Raw genomic sequence first — 13,348 nt, forward strand, 5'->3', positions numbered from 1 at the left:
TATGCAATCAATACCAAATAAATAGTTAAAATTTAAATGAAATAATATATACCTATTTGGGAAATAAATAACTTGATTTTTTTTTGTTTTTCTTTCTATAAAGCAAACTTGAACTTAACAAAACCGTTTTTGACTCCTACAAATACGACTGACAGGATGAGTGTTAAATTTGGGCTTTGGCATTGTTCTGGAGTTCAGATGGCGAGACGATGGCTTTAATTGCGCTTTTCTCTTTTTGATGGACATCAGAGGCGTTCCTTTGCAAGAACTCACCGAGCTGTCTGTCAAAATAAATTCGCCAATGAATCAAAAGAGGAAACAAGGACTTGGCGTGAAAGAAAAGGACACCGTTGGGTTTTTCTTTTTTTCTTTTTCGCTGTGTTTTGTTCTTCTCCTTCGCACGTAATCAATCAGTTCCTTTTCATGCTTCTATTTTTTTTTTTTTCATTCCCGTGGAACAAAAGGTTTGATTTGGACCTCCTCCTTCCGCTCGGCAGTGGCGGTAGCGGGTCCGATGCAATATCCATTTTCATTATAAAGATGGCTGCCAGACAAAAAAAAAAATCAAAGGCAATTGGACGGCTGAAGGACAATCAAACAGCCTCGAGGGTTCCAGATACACCTATTACGTATCTTTTTTCAACATTATTACAATTTTTTTTCATCCGTTTAGAGTTTTATGTCCCTTATTCATATTTAAATGACAAGATATTATGTGGGAATCTGAAATTCTTAAATATTTTGAAAAATATTCTAATATTACGATTCGCGTAAGACAGCCCAGCAATAAAGTCAAGACATAGCATTTTAGGGCAAAGTGTTGTGTTTTTTTGTGGTTAAACAGCTTTTAGTGATCAGATTCTTGTATTATTTTGGGGTCAAAATACAACCATAACATTGCTGTTGTGCTGAAAGAGTGCGGAAATGATTGAGAAATCACTTCCAGCCCAACCTATTTAAAATTGCTGGAACTTTTATAGTCGCCAATAAGTATTTTCATGATCAATTTCCCTCCCACTTGTTAGCTCGCTGGCCTCACAATTAGTATAGTTTGCGGGCTTGCGTGGGGTTTCTCCGGGTACTCCGGTTTCCTTCCCTTGATCTCCTCTATGCCCAAATAAAGTACTTGTTATCATACTTTGGACACGACAAAAACCAGCATACTGCTAAAATCCACAACAACAAAAATGTATTTTTACAAAGTGAGACCTTGCGTGACTACTCCTTGAACGCAACGTTCCCCTAAAACGCCTCACAGACATGTTTGTGACCCCCTAAAGGAGTCGGCACGTCTCAGCGATGCGTGTCGGGGGCAGCGACGACGTCTGCTGCGATAACGGCAGATAACTCCGACACCCCTATTGGCTTCCCGACATGGAGCATGCCAGGAATCTGGCGTACAAATCAACACAGACCATGTGGCGGTCCGCACACTTGGGCCTGTCGCGATAACAGATTTTAAGAGGGCATGTATCGTCTTATAAAATTATTGCCCATATGAGCTATTTTAACCTCACATTCTGGGGGAAAAAATGTTATTGAGTTGTCATGTTTTACTGCCATGGAGCTTGTAGCGATTTGAGTAGAATCTGAAATATGTCAGTCTAACTACATTATGCATTTGCATGGTGACATCAAATGATTTTATTTTGAACCTTTTTTTTACCCAATTCTGATCTTCTGAAAATGGCTTCTGGGCCATCTCTAATATGCAATGACCATCCTTATTTTTATTTTATTATAAGAGTATATCTACCGGTGTTTTGGTTTGCAACTATTCGCTAGTATTTTAGTCGGAGTGTAAGTAAGTCTAGGCATATTGCCCCGCCGAACTTTTTGGGCCGTAAAGCTTAGCCGACGGCAACTTTACAAGAAAGAAAAACACCCGCACTGGCTTTTAATCACCGCCGTTAAAATTAATGCCGCCTGCCATTTTACGGCCACGACGCGGACACCGTTTTGGCCGGCGATGCTCGACAGAAAGATGAGGGAGGTTGAAGTGGAGTCTTGTTAAGCACAGATACTTCACTTTTCTGCTGAAATATACATTTTAACAAGTGGTCAGTGGCAGTGAAACATGATCCCTCAATGCGGGCTTTTAAAACTAAAAGAGGTTTTATGTCTATAACTGTCAGTGAAAGAGTTAAAGGCTACAAGCTGAAAAAATATTTCCAAGGTATACTACAAAAAAATATTTGCAGTCCTATCTAGCATATATTTATATTTTAACCAGTGAAACAAACTTTGGAGAGTATGACGGTCAAGAAAATCACAATCAAGAGAGCTCAATGGACTATTCTTACATTAGTTTATTGATCAGAACCAAACGTGTATAAGTCATCTCTTGTTGCTGCTCAACAATTTGTGTCGACCTTGGCCAATCGCTCCCCTTATTAATGATTGCAATTCCCCTTAACTGATAACAAACAGTACTAATTCAACCTAGCACATATTTACTCGCATATGGCTAACTTAATATGGGAAAAACGTATAATTTGACAGGTATGGTTTAACTGATTTGGTAGAAAATGACAAGGTTTACAGTAATAACCCTCTATGGCTTTAATCTTGTATAACATCAAATTTGGGGTTAAAAAATGTTGGGATGTGCTATTTTTTTCCCCTCCTTAATACATTTCCGATGTATTGGATCGGGACAAAATCTCTTAACCCGAACTTGTCTCGCGTGGAAAAATTAATCCTTATTGAAGGATTAGCAGTTTTGCTGCCAAAAATCCCATTTTGGGCCTCTATGACATCCTTTTCTGTCCACCAATAATTTACTTTTGTGGCCTTTTCTCCTTTTTTTTCGCCTGAGAGGGAGCGATGATAACCCTTGGCCTGATTTTGAATTCCATTAGGCGCGCCGGACCTTTAATTACCACGACGGGGGTGCACCAGTGGGGATGTGCCATTGATGCCAGAGCATGAAAGAGCAACGTAAATGTCAGACGCTCTCCCTTCGGGAGGCGTAAATTCCGAGCAAATACATTTAATTTGGTAACAGGATAAGGAGTACGAGGCAATGAAAAAAAGAGTGAAAAGTTTCCACCATTGAAGACAATTGTCTTCTAAAGGACTACTTTTTGTCTTGGAACTTTGGCTTAAGGTTTTAACTTGAACTAAAATGTTATTCTTTCTTGCTGGATAACTTTTCAATGACAAATTCTTTTAAATAGAAATTCTGTGACTGTTGTCTTCGTAATGTTCAGATAATTAATAGATTTTGTGTTAGTTTCCTAAATGTAAATTTTGTCCTTCATGAGAACTATAAAGTTATGCTTTTATTGTTATTTTTATGTTTTGTAAAAATACTTTCAGTGTTGACAATTTTTTCCTAAAATTGCAACTTTTTAACAATAAATATACAACCTTTGTCCAGCGAATTATATTAAAAAAAGTTTTTAGATATTTTCTTGCTTAAAATACATCACCTTTGTGATAAAAACCCACCAAAAACATTTTCTTTAAATTATTATATACTATTTACACATTACTTATGTCCAAAAATGACTTTTCGATTTACTTACAAAACACATATTTCCCTATAAAAATGACTTGTATATTATAAGGACCCCTCTATTTTCTCTTTATGATTTTTTTTGCTAAAAGATCACAACTTGGTCTTCAAATGCGACAACCTCTTTCAATCAAAGAATGGAAGTAGGAATCAAACCGAAAGAGCCATTTTGAGGGGTGTCCACCAAAAACCTCCGCAATCAAGGCCACCCCAAGTTCCCCTGGCCGGTCGCCATCCAAGCAGATCGCGGAGCACTCGCACGCACTCGACCTGGATGGCGACGCTGATCTCCGCGTTGCCGTGGTAACGCGCTGGCAGCCGCTGTGAGAGGCTTCGCTCCTCTGATTTAGTGGCTGCCATCTGGACTTAGATTGATTTTCTTAAAATAAAAGAACGACAGATCAGCTCGTTACCTTGACGATGTTTCAGACCTTTAAAGCAACAAGCGGCCCTAACCTCATTTTTACTTTGTGTAGCTCATGTCTTTGTTGTTACATCAGAGAAGACACGGGATGTCTATCGGTTTGAATTGGACATTTTAGGGTCATTATGAAATTTACCAATTGGCAGATCACAACCAAATAGTATACAATGCTATTGTCCTACTAAAGGCACCAAAAAAGGCTAAATTATTAGCACGTGTTTTAATGACTCAGCATGGCCATCAAGTCTGACGACTACACCAAATATCATATTTTTCTCTTGTTTCATAGTTTGTAACTAATACTCAAGTGCGACTTATACATGTTTTTTTCCCTCTCTGAGCCCTAAAAGCCTTTTATGTTATTTTTTAATGCTATAATTATCAAAAAAAAGTAAATGTTACATTAACAGGTCTCTATTTAGCCTGTTGTTCCCCGTTGAACTATTTTTAGTATCTTTTTCCTTGGTTACTGATCAAATAAAAAAATGCCCTCCTTAAAATTAGACTTCTGCTGACTTCAGTGTGACTTATAGTCCAAAAAATATGCTACATAAAAGAAACATCTCGGCTGATAATTGTTTTGAAAATTCAACCCCTAAAGACACAATTTGGGAGGGATGTCTATCATAGACTCACATTTTTTTTAAATGAAGCTACACCTGAAAATTTGGGGGGCATTTTGAATAATTTCTGGGGTCCTTCAATTTGTTGAAAAATCAGGCCCTTAACTTGTTACATGAAATATGGTGGACACCTCTACCAAAAGTCTCTTGAAGCTATGCCTGAAAACAAGCAAGGTTGCGCATTGTTGTTTGAATTGAATTCTTAGACAATTAAATGATTAAAGCCAGTTACACATAAAAATGTGGTGGGCATATCAATCATAAGTGGACATATGTATCATATTTAGAGGCACAAAAGGTTAGTCACCCATGCTTTAAACTTCTATTTTAAAGTAATGATTTTATGATCATTTTTTCCCTTTTGAACCACTTGATATTTAATTATTGTGTACTAAAACATAACATTGTTTTAGTTCAATGCATGACAAGTGCATTGTTCTTGAAATATCCCGCAAGCAGCAGCTCTAATGAGAAGCGTTTATTGATTTTTAAATGCAACTTTTTTGTGTTGTTTCTATTTTTTTATTGCACTATTTGCAGCTTAACCATGATGACATTTTTTTTATTTTTTATTGATGGAGGAAATTAGTGAGGAAAGCACCTAAGAGCTTGAGTAGTCAATTGCAAGTATAGTAGGAGGAATGTGCTGTCACTTATTGTTGCAATGTTTGGCCAAATCTCTTCGCTTGCCTTATCAAATTAACCTCCTGGGATTTTATTTTGTTTGATAATGATCTTTGTTGGAACAAAAGGCATTGTTAGCGTTTCCCCATGTTTTGTGCTGCGTCCTTGCTTTTTTCTATGTTTTGACATCTTTCTGCTCGATCACACCGCATGTGTCCTCATCACTCCAGCAACCGTCTCTATTTGATTGTCGGAACTTATATTTAGCTCAGGAGTGTTATTATTTGACTTTTGAGGGCTTGTTGCCAGGTTTTTCCCCAATTGTTCACAAATCCGTTTTTTATTCAGACCATTTAAGATAGCAAATAGTTTTTTCTTTGTAAATTTAGATATTGATATATAAATTTTTATTTTTTTGTATTTTGATACTCCTTGGTATTCCTTTTGCGTTTTTTTTAAATGTATTTATTTTATTCTGGATTCCAGGAATTAAGCTTTCTCCTCTAGCGCTAATTAGCCTATTGGTTTGATTAATATTCAAGATTTACTCTCAAAAGCTTTTAATTATTATAAGCTTATTATTACTGTTATCTAAGGAAATCATCTTTTCTTAGACTTGAGCAGGGTGTTGCTATTTAAGTACCTTGGCATTGTAATTAAATTTCCTTTTGGGAGCTTTTACTTGCTTAATTTATACAATAATGTCATTATTATTATTCCTGCCACTTTTTTCCCTTCATTCCTGCCCTGCTTATCCTCATGATGGTCATGGGGGTGCTGGAGCTCATCCCAGCTAACTATGGGCAGACATGGTTCTTCAACAATTAACATATCTGCTTTGCGGCAACTTTCATTTAACATTGTTTTATTTATTTTTGATACTTTCTATTCATATCATATCTTTTGGATGGGTTGAATAATTTCTTCTTTCGTAGCCAACTTACTGCAAGGCACTTTGAGCCACAAAATATCATCAAAACTGAAAGAATAGATTCTTATTTCACCATTTTGTGTCAGCTTTAACAAAGAGTTTTTCGACCAATTAACGAAGAGGGGAAAAAAACATGCTCTCTTGACAAAAGACATTTTTTTCCCTTTTACGACAGCTCAAACAATCAGTAATTGCAATTTCTGGGGAATTAGAGGGAGGAACGATTGCTTTGTTGCTCGATAAACTCCCACAAGTCACTTCCTCTTGATTTGAGGCATTTCAAGGTCATTGGGGAACTTTCACTTGTTTTGGGAATTTTTCGAGCGTTTTTTGGGGTCAACAGCTGTTGATTGGTGGGAAATTTTCAGGTTGCTTTTTCATAAATCCATAAAAAGATGACTGAGATCTTCATAAATATTATGATTGTCTTTTTTGGACAGCTGCGCCCCACTTGGCGGTTGAAGGAGCGGTCGTCACCATGACAACGTCCATGGCCGGCCTCCTCCTGCTGAGGCTCCTCCTCCTCATCGACCCGGCGCTGGCTACGACGCCATCGGTGACGACTCATCCCGACGCCGCGTGGGCGTTCCCGATGGCGTCGCTTTTCCAGCCGCTGGCTCCGCCCGAGTGCTCCAAGACGGAGCACCCCAAAGTTTCCACACAAGGTCGGTCAGGCAGCCATTTTTCATCAAGTGTCAACAATTGCTTTTTATTTATTTTCCTAAGTTAAGAATTCCATTTGGTGGCACAATGATTGAGTAGTTAGCACATCTGCCTTACAGACCTGTGTTTGAGGGTTCCGTTCCCGGAGGGTTTCGACCTTCCTGTGTGGATTATGAATGGTCTTTCCAGGATCGCGTGGGTTTTTTACGGGTTCTTCGGTTTCCTCCAGATATATGCATGGTAGACTGGTTGGACACTTTAAATTGTCCCGAGATTTAAGTGACAGTGGGATTGGTTGTTTGTGTCCTGGTGCCTTGCGATTGGTCAGATGACGATTTGGCAGTGTGACTAGAACCAAAGCAGCTGCGAATTGGAATGTGAGCAAACACGCACAAATTGTTCTGTTGTTTTTGGCTGTTGTGTTGTGACTTCGCTTTTGCCATAAAACTCAACTATGAGAACGATTCAAGTGAACTAGGGGATTTTTTTTCTCAGAGTACCCGTTTTAGTTAATTTTTTTTAGCCGCCAGGTTTCATTAGTTGATCCGATAAGCTTTGCTCCTTTTGCATGCGATAGTATTCTTCAAAATGAAGACAATGTTCCACTCCAGATTGAAACAAAAGAAGGTCGCACTTGCTTTAATTCCACCTTTTGGAGAAATGAATAGCAAAATAATTCGATGAATAACAGCATGTCATCGCACTTCAATTCCCGGCGGAGAAATCCCTTGAGTACAGAAACAATCCCAGATATTTCTTCTCCTTTCTTTTTCTATTCTTGCAAAATCCCCATCTCTCGGCTCTACAAATCTAATTTGCGCCCCGCTCCATCCCCGACGTTTTGCATCAGTTTGTGATCCGAGCGCTCGGGTAATAACCGAGCAGGATAAACAACAATAACACATCGCACCGCGGCCTTCTTCCGTCTTCAGTCTTGATTACCGAGGCAGGCCTAATTGGAGCCGCCGCCTGAGCCGAGCGCTCGCGGCCCATCAATCATCTGACTTGAGCGCCCGCGACGGGATTTATTGCCTACAAGTGGGAAAGGTGAGCCTGGAGAAGCCGGCTTTGGAAGATTGAACCGTTGATACTTCTTAATAAGTCCCTTATCGACAGCGATCGACACTAACGTGGCTGATGCCACGTTTCCTTCAAAGGCAACTTTTCCTGTCGCTATTTTCCTTCATTTCTGACCGAGAAGGCCTCTTTTTAACCATCGCAACAGTCTTTGAGGCCAGACAGTTAGGGAGCAAATCATTCCCATAAATCCTGAATTTCATTGCGACGCTCTACATTAGCATGCCGAGACTAAACGAGGAGCGTGTGTGGCTACGGACAAACATTTGGATTTTTGATGCTGTTGACAGAGTCGCCTTGCATCCTGAATAGTTTGATAGTGTCGCTTAGAAACACAATAGCAGGATCTGATGACAATCTGCATGGATCAAAACTATATACCGTATTGGCCCGAATATAAGATGACCCCGACTATAAGACGACACCCTTTTTTTCAAGACTCAAGTTTGGAAAAAAATACTTTTTGAAGACCAAATCTAATTTTTAGACTCAAAACATTTTAAATGGTTATTTAATTTAGCGTCTACGCCACATAAAATCCGAACACCCATCCCTGAAAATCAACATTGTGGAGGGGCGGGGTAGTGGGTTCGGTGTTAATGCGAGGAGACTGGGTGGCTTTACAGTCCCAGCTGTGGGCCGCTTACGAGGGGCTTGAACAGGCGGCGCAAATAAAAAGGCTTGTAAGCAGGAGGATAAATGTCTGTCGTTTCTCACTGTAGGAATTCTCACCAGACGGATGTTTACTGTTGCTTTAAGAGGAACAGAAAGGGGCGGGCTTTCTTAATTAGAGCTTAAATAGTCCCTTGCATCACTCACTTTGTATTCAAACTCTATTAAAACACGACATGAAGTCTAGTGCTACGCTGTGATAATTGTCAAACCACTTCACACCCGCCCCGACTAGTATATGATAATTTCCTGATAATACTTTGAGTACATGAAGACCAAATATGCTAAAATATCCTTCTAATACTTCACCTTCCCCTCAGTGCTTAGTCCATGGATGTCCACATTCATGTGGACCGGTGTACGAGATTTCTCTCAGTTGACCCTTGACCTGGCTAGGAACGAACTCATCGTTGGCGCCAGGTAAGACGCAAACTTCTGCAAGCATGCACATGCTTTCCTAAATCTTACACGTGCTCCTCTTTTGCAGGAACTTCTTGTTCAGGTTGGACCTCAGCAACATGTCCTTGATCCAGGTAGGGTCATCTTCTTTCAATTAACGGTGGATTGCAAGTAACGATTAGGTGCATACCACCACCTAGAGTACGAGTGTATGTAGCAACCTTGCCTCCATCTTTACAATCGATACAACAACTTAGTATTGCCTAAGTGCTTTTCAGACTCTCTTACCAGTGTACCATTATAGTAATACTCACAAACACTCCTTTTCTACTGCCTACTTCTCACAGTGAAATCTAACATAATCCACAGTTTTTCCTATTTCACAGCCTTCACAACTTACAGGGTCTTAGTACTAAAAGCATATCATGATGTTTTGCTTTCGTCCTCCTTTTGTGATTATCCGTGTCACAGTGGATATTTGGAGAGCATATTTTCATCCATTGTGGTTTTATTTCCAGTCCTTTTATCCCTTGTTATTTTTCCACCCGCAAGTAAGACCATCTTCTTTCTCACTGGCTTAGAGAGGTCATATGATTTGACTATGTTGTGCAGTTGTTTGCCATTTATTGGGATGTGGGGGGCATCTAGATGATTGACATTGATTGTGACATTTTTTTTGTTGTTGTCAAAGAACAGCAAGTTTGAGCTGGAAGTTTTGCTCGTGATTTTTGTTGTTGTTGTTATTGTTAAAGTGTCCCAAAAGGCTTTTTATTGTGACAATTAACAAATCACAGGATGTTTGTTAATTAGTTCCTCCTGGACCTTTACTCTGAAGGGTATTGTATTGAAGCTGCATGTTTGTGGTTCCACTTTGACCTTTATTTTTAAAGTAGCAGTTACTTGCTGATTTAATAAGGGGCTGACAGCATCTACACATGTGAGCATGAATGGTTGTTTGTCTCCTTTTGCCCTGCGATTGGCTGACCACCAATTCAGAGTCTCCCCCGCCTTTGGCCCAAAGCCAGCTGAGATAGGCTTCAGCACCCCCTGCAACCCTAGTGACGATAAAGCTGTTCAAAAGATGAGATGAGACTTTCTGGCCAATTTGTTGCTTTGCGGAAGCTGTTTTTTGTTTATGTGTGGGGGGAGTGTTTTGTCTGTCCTTGTGTCTGAGCATGCGTATTTGTACCTTTTGTGCATCTGCATGTTTGAATATTTAAATACACTTTTGTATGGACTTGCGACTGATTCTTTGTGCCCGTGGGCATCTGTTTGTGTGTGCGCGCTAGTGTTGTGGTCCACCTACGTGCAAATGTCACGGCCAACGCATTCGTTCAGACGTTCTGGAACAATCCGTCTCCCACACGGAACCAGAAGCCCTCCCCATCCGGATGTGGTGGGTCACAGGTTATTTTGCTGTTGTTGATGAGGAGGGGTGGCAAAATGGATGGCGCGAGAGGCGGGGCCCGCTTCGGGGAGGGGGGCATTGAGGCGAGGCCCCTGGGAGTTCACCTGTCGGTTCACAGAATTAGCAAGCAGGCAAGTGAAGACGCTGACTGAAAAGCCAATCACTGTGAGAAATTAAACGCTCACTCAAGCACACGCTGTGAATGAAGGGCAGCACGCACTGGCGTTTGTGAATGTGCTGTTAAAAATAAAAGTACATCGCTACAGAGAACTATCTCAACCTTTTTGTGCCAAATGTAAGCCATTTTGGAGCTCTTAAAATTTTAACCCTGTCAGGGACAGTGGACTTTGATTCCAAAGTTGTTTCTTTCTCTATGAATGTAATAAGAACACTCGTGCATAATAGGAAAAAAAAAGTATGCCTTTCAACATGTACAATCCACTTTTGGTCATTGGCCCTTCCCAGTTAAAGTGGATTGGACGTCTAATAGCAGCCATTGACTTAAACAAGTACCATGTAAGGGATAACTCTTAAACAAATGATTTACTACGATCAAATACTTTAATTTGGAAGTCCTTTTTCTCCATTACAGCTATTATGAATATTCTAAATGGTAATTTCAGTAATATCGGTCTGTGATGCACCACTCGGCTCCCACTCAGACGTCCCCAGGGTTGTTTTTTTTTTTTCTTTTTAATGTAAGTCCTCTCCATGTTGCTGCGTGGGATGCGGCCCGGCGCCGCTTTTAGTCGTCGGTCTGGTGCCTGATTGCCGCCCACTCGCACACCGTCCCGCCTGCGCCCACTGACGAGGCTACCTACTCGCAAATCCTCCCTGCTCATCTTCCTCACCGCTGTAGAACAGCAGGAGGAAGGTAGTGGGAGGTATACGGCATATATCTGTGTGGGAAGGATGAAGGGGGGGTTTAAGTGGATGACAGTAGCAAAAGAGGAAAATGAGCGTTTATGCGTTTCTCATTTATTGCGTCTTTGCATAAATGCCCGTGTTCGGATCTTAATGGGAAGTCATAACAATCATGATAAAAATAGCGTCATCATAACAACGTCTATTCATCACATTGGATATTTTGACACTGTTGATTCGATCCTTAATGGCAAAGGAGCAGTCGTAAACATAAATGTCATAAACAGATTTTATTTAGTCAAATTGGAATGTTTGCATAGAAAGAAATGGAGATGTCTCAGATCCAATGAAAAAGGGAGAGGCCCAAATGGATTGGATGTCTATTGCTATAAATGACAGACAAAGAATGATGTGAATTGAAGTTGTTTTTATGTGAGTGTTTTAAGGAAACATCACTTCTAAATAGAGAATGTAAATTCTAGAGAAATTGCATGCCAATTCTTTCATACTGATGAATAAACTCACCTTCATTTCAGAGTTCTTTCTGGGGATTTTCTGGGTTCGGTTCCAGGTCACGTTAATTTTGGGGTCATTTTATTGCATCTTTCTGTTCATTTTGTCACAAATAATCAATTTTTGTTGAGTGAATGCCAAAGAATATTCACAAAAGCCTAGTTCTAATTTCTGTTCAGCAACAGCAAATAGCAATAAAGCAATAAAATATTGTATTTTCCACTGAAATATTTGGCCATAAATACGAGTGTCCATCCACAAACATGCAGTAGTAGTTCAATAAAGGTTGTATTCATATTGCAGTGCAAAATGTTGGATGGATTGTTCAGAACGATAACAATTGATTGATCAAACTGTAATAGCAGAAATGTGTATTTTTTTTATACCAAACAGCAGTTGATACCAAAAAGTTGCTTTGCAGCCTCATAAATGTTTGTCAATGAAAAGTAGTTTGCCCAAAAAAGCTCCCCTTTGAAAGTGTTTATCATACATATTTGGTCCCAAACATAATTTTGGTGAACAAAAAAATGCAAGTCGCCGTCAACTGCAGCCGTTGGACATTGAATGTGTAAAAGTCTAAAGTATAGACTGGCATCTGGTCCAGGCATGATCAAATCTTATTGCTTCTGTGACTATTTCCATTTCATCAACCTGCGTGCGTTTTGCTTTAGAAGTCGTTAATCTCCAATCTGCTTTGTTTGTTTGTGTCGTCTGGAGCGTGAGGGTCCGGCAGATAATCCTAGCTCGGATAATAACAAGACCAAGAAAAAAGGGAGCCGGTATGTCTACGCGCTGCCTGGTCCGTATCTGGGTCTCATCTTGTTTTTCCCCGTCACACGTGCTGCTCAGATCATCTCGTACGTCGACAGTCCAAACTCCCGGGATCTCATCGGGTGATCGTTGATAACGTGACATGTTTGTGGTGGTCTGTTTTTGCTTGGGAGATAAATAGCCTGCTGGTGCAATCGCAACGTGGCACATTTTTGGGCTTGTTTGTCGGCCAATCTAGAATTTGTGTTGCACGTCAATAAACATGGCCTCTGAATGCAAACTTTAACCAAATTTGTGTACTATATTTTATAAGGCGCGCAAGAATAGACAACTCAGTGGTAGTAGTAGGGGATTGGATTAAATATTTGCACCATATGGAGCTGTAGTCGTAGTAGTGATAGTAATAGTAGTAGGGGATTGGGTTATATACATCCACTATATGGAGCTGTAGTGGTATTAGTGGTGGTGGTACTAGTGGTAGTAGTGGTAGTAGTGATAGTTGTGGTAGTGATAGTGAGGGTGATAATGATAGTAGTATTAGTAGTAGTGGTCGAGGGTTGTGTTATACATCCAATAGATGGAGCTGTAGTAGTATTCTAGGTGTCTTATGCATCCAATAGATCTGTAGTAGTAGTAATTGTAGCGGTGGTTAGGTGTTGTTACACATCCACTCGATGGGGCTGTGTTATGGGGGAATTTCATCCAATGATTAACTAATAATGATCCAAATATAAGAGCCAATGACAGCTTTTGAGAAAAGTCTTTTAGTTGAGCCATAAATAGGGGAAAATATAGATTATAGACAAGGGATGTGTGTTTTGCATATTTTTGAATCCCAGTTGTTAGGGTTATTAGTCTT

At 39.9% G+C, this 13,348-nt stretch overlaps 1 protein-coding gene across 3 annotated transcripts in view; it reads left to right on the forward strand.

Annotated features, from left to right (window-relative positions):
• sema5ba (sema domain, seven thrombospondin repeats (type 1 and type 1-like), transmembrane domain (TM) and short cytoplasmic domain, (semaphorin) 5Ba) overlaps nucleotides 1–13,348 on the forward strand; it is a 66,329-nt gene that overhangs the window by 14,186 nt on the left and 38,795 nt on the right. For all 3 annotated transcript variants that reach the window (XM_077728131.1, XM_077728129.1, XM_077728130.1), the window contains exons 2-4: nucleotides 6,563–6,787; nucleotides 8,855–8,954; nucleotides 9,022–9,067. In XM_077728131.1, the coding sequence (XP_077584257.1) occupies nucleotides 6,601–6,787; nucleotides 8,855–8,954; nucleotides 9,022–9,067 (333 nt within the window). In that variant the 5' untranslated portion in view covers nucleotides 6,563–6,600. The remainder of the gene's footprint in view (nucleotides 1–6,562; nucleotides 6,788–8,854; nucleotides 8,955–9,021; nucleotides 9,068–13,348) is intronic.

This window comes from Stigmatopora nigra, chromosome 11, assembly GCF_051989575.1.
Source record: "Stigmatopora nigra isolate UIUO_SnigA chromosome 11, RoL_Snig_1.1, whole genome shotgun sequence".
NCBI lineage: Eukaryota > Metazoa > Chordata > Actinopteri > Syngnathiformes > Syngnathidae > Stigmatopora > Stigmatopora nigra.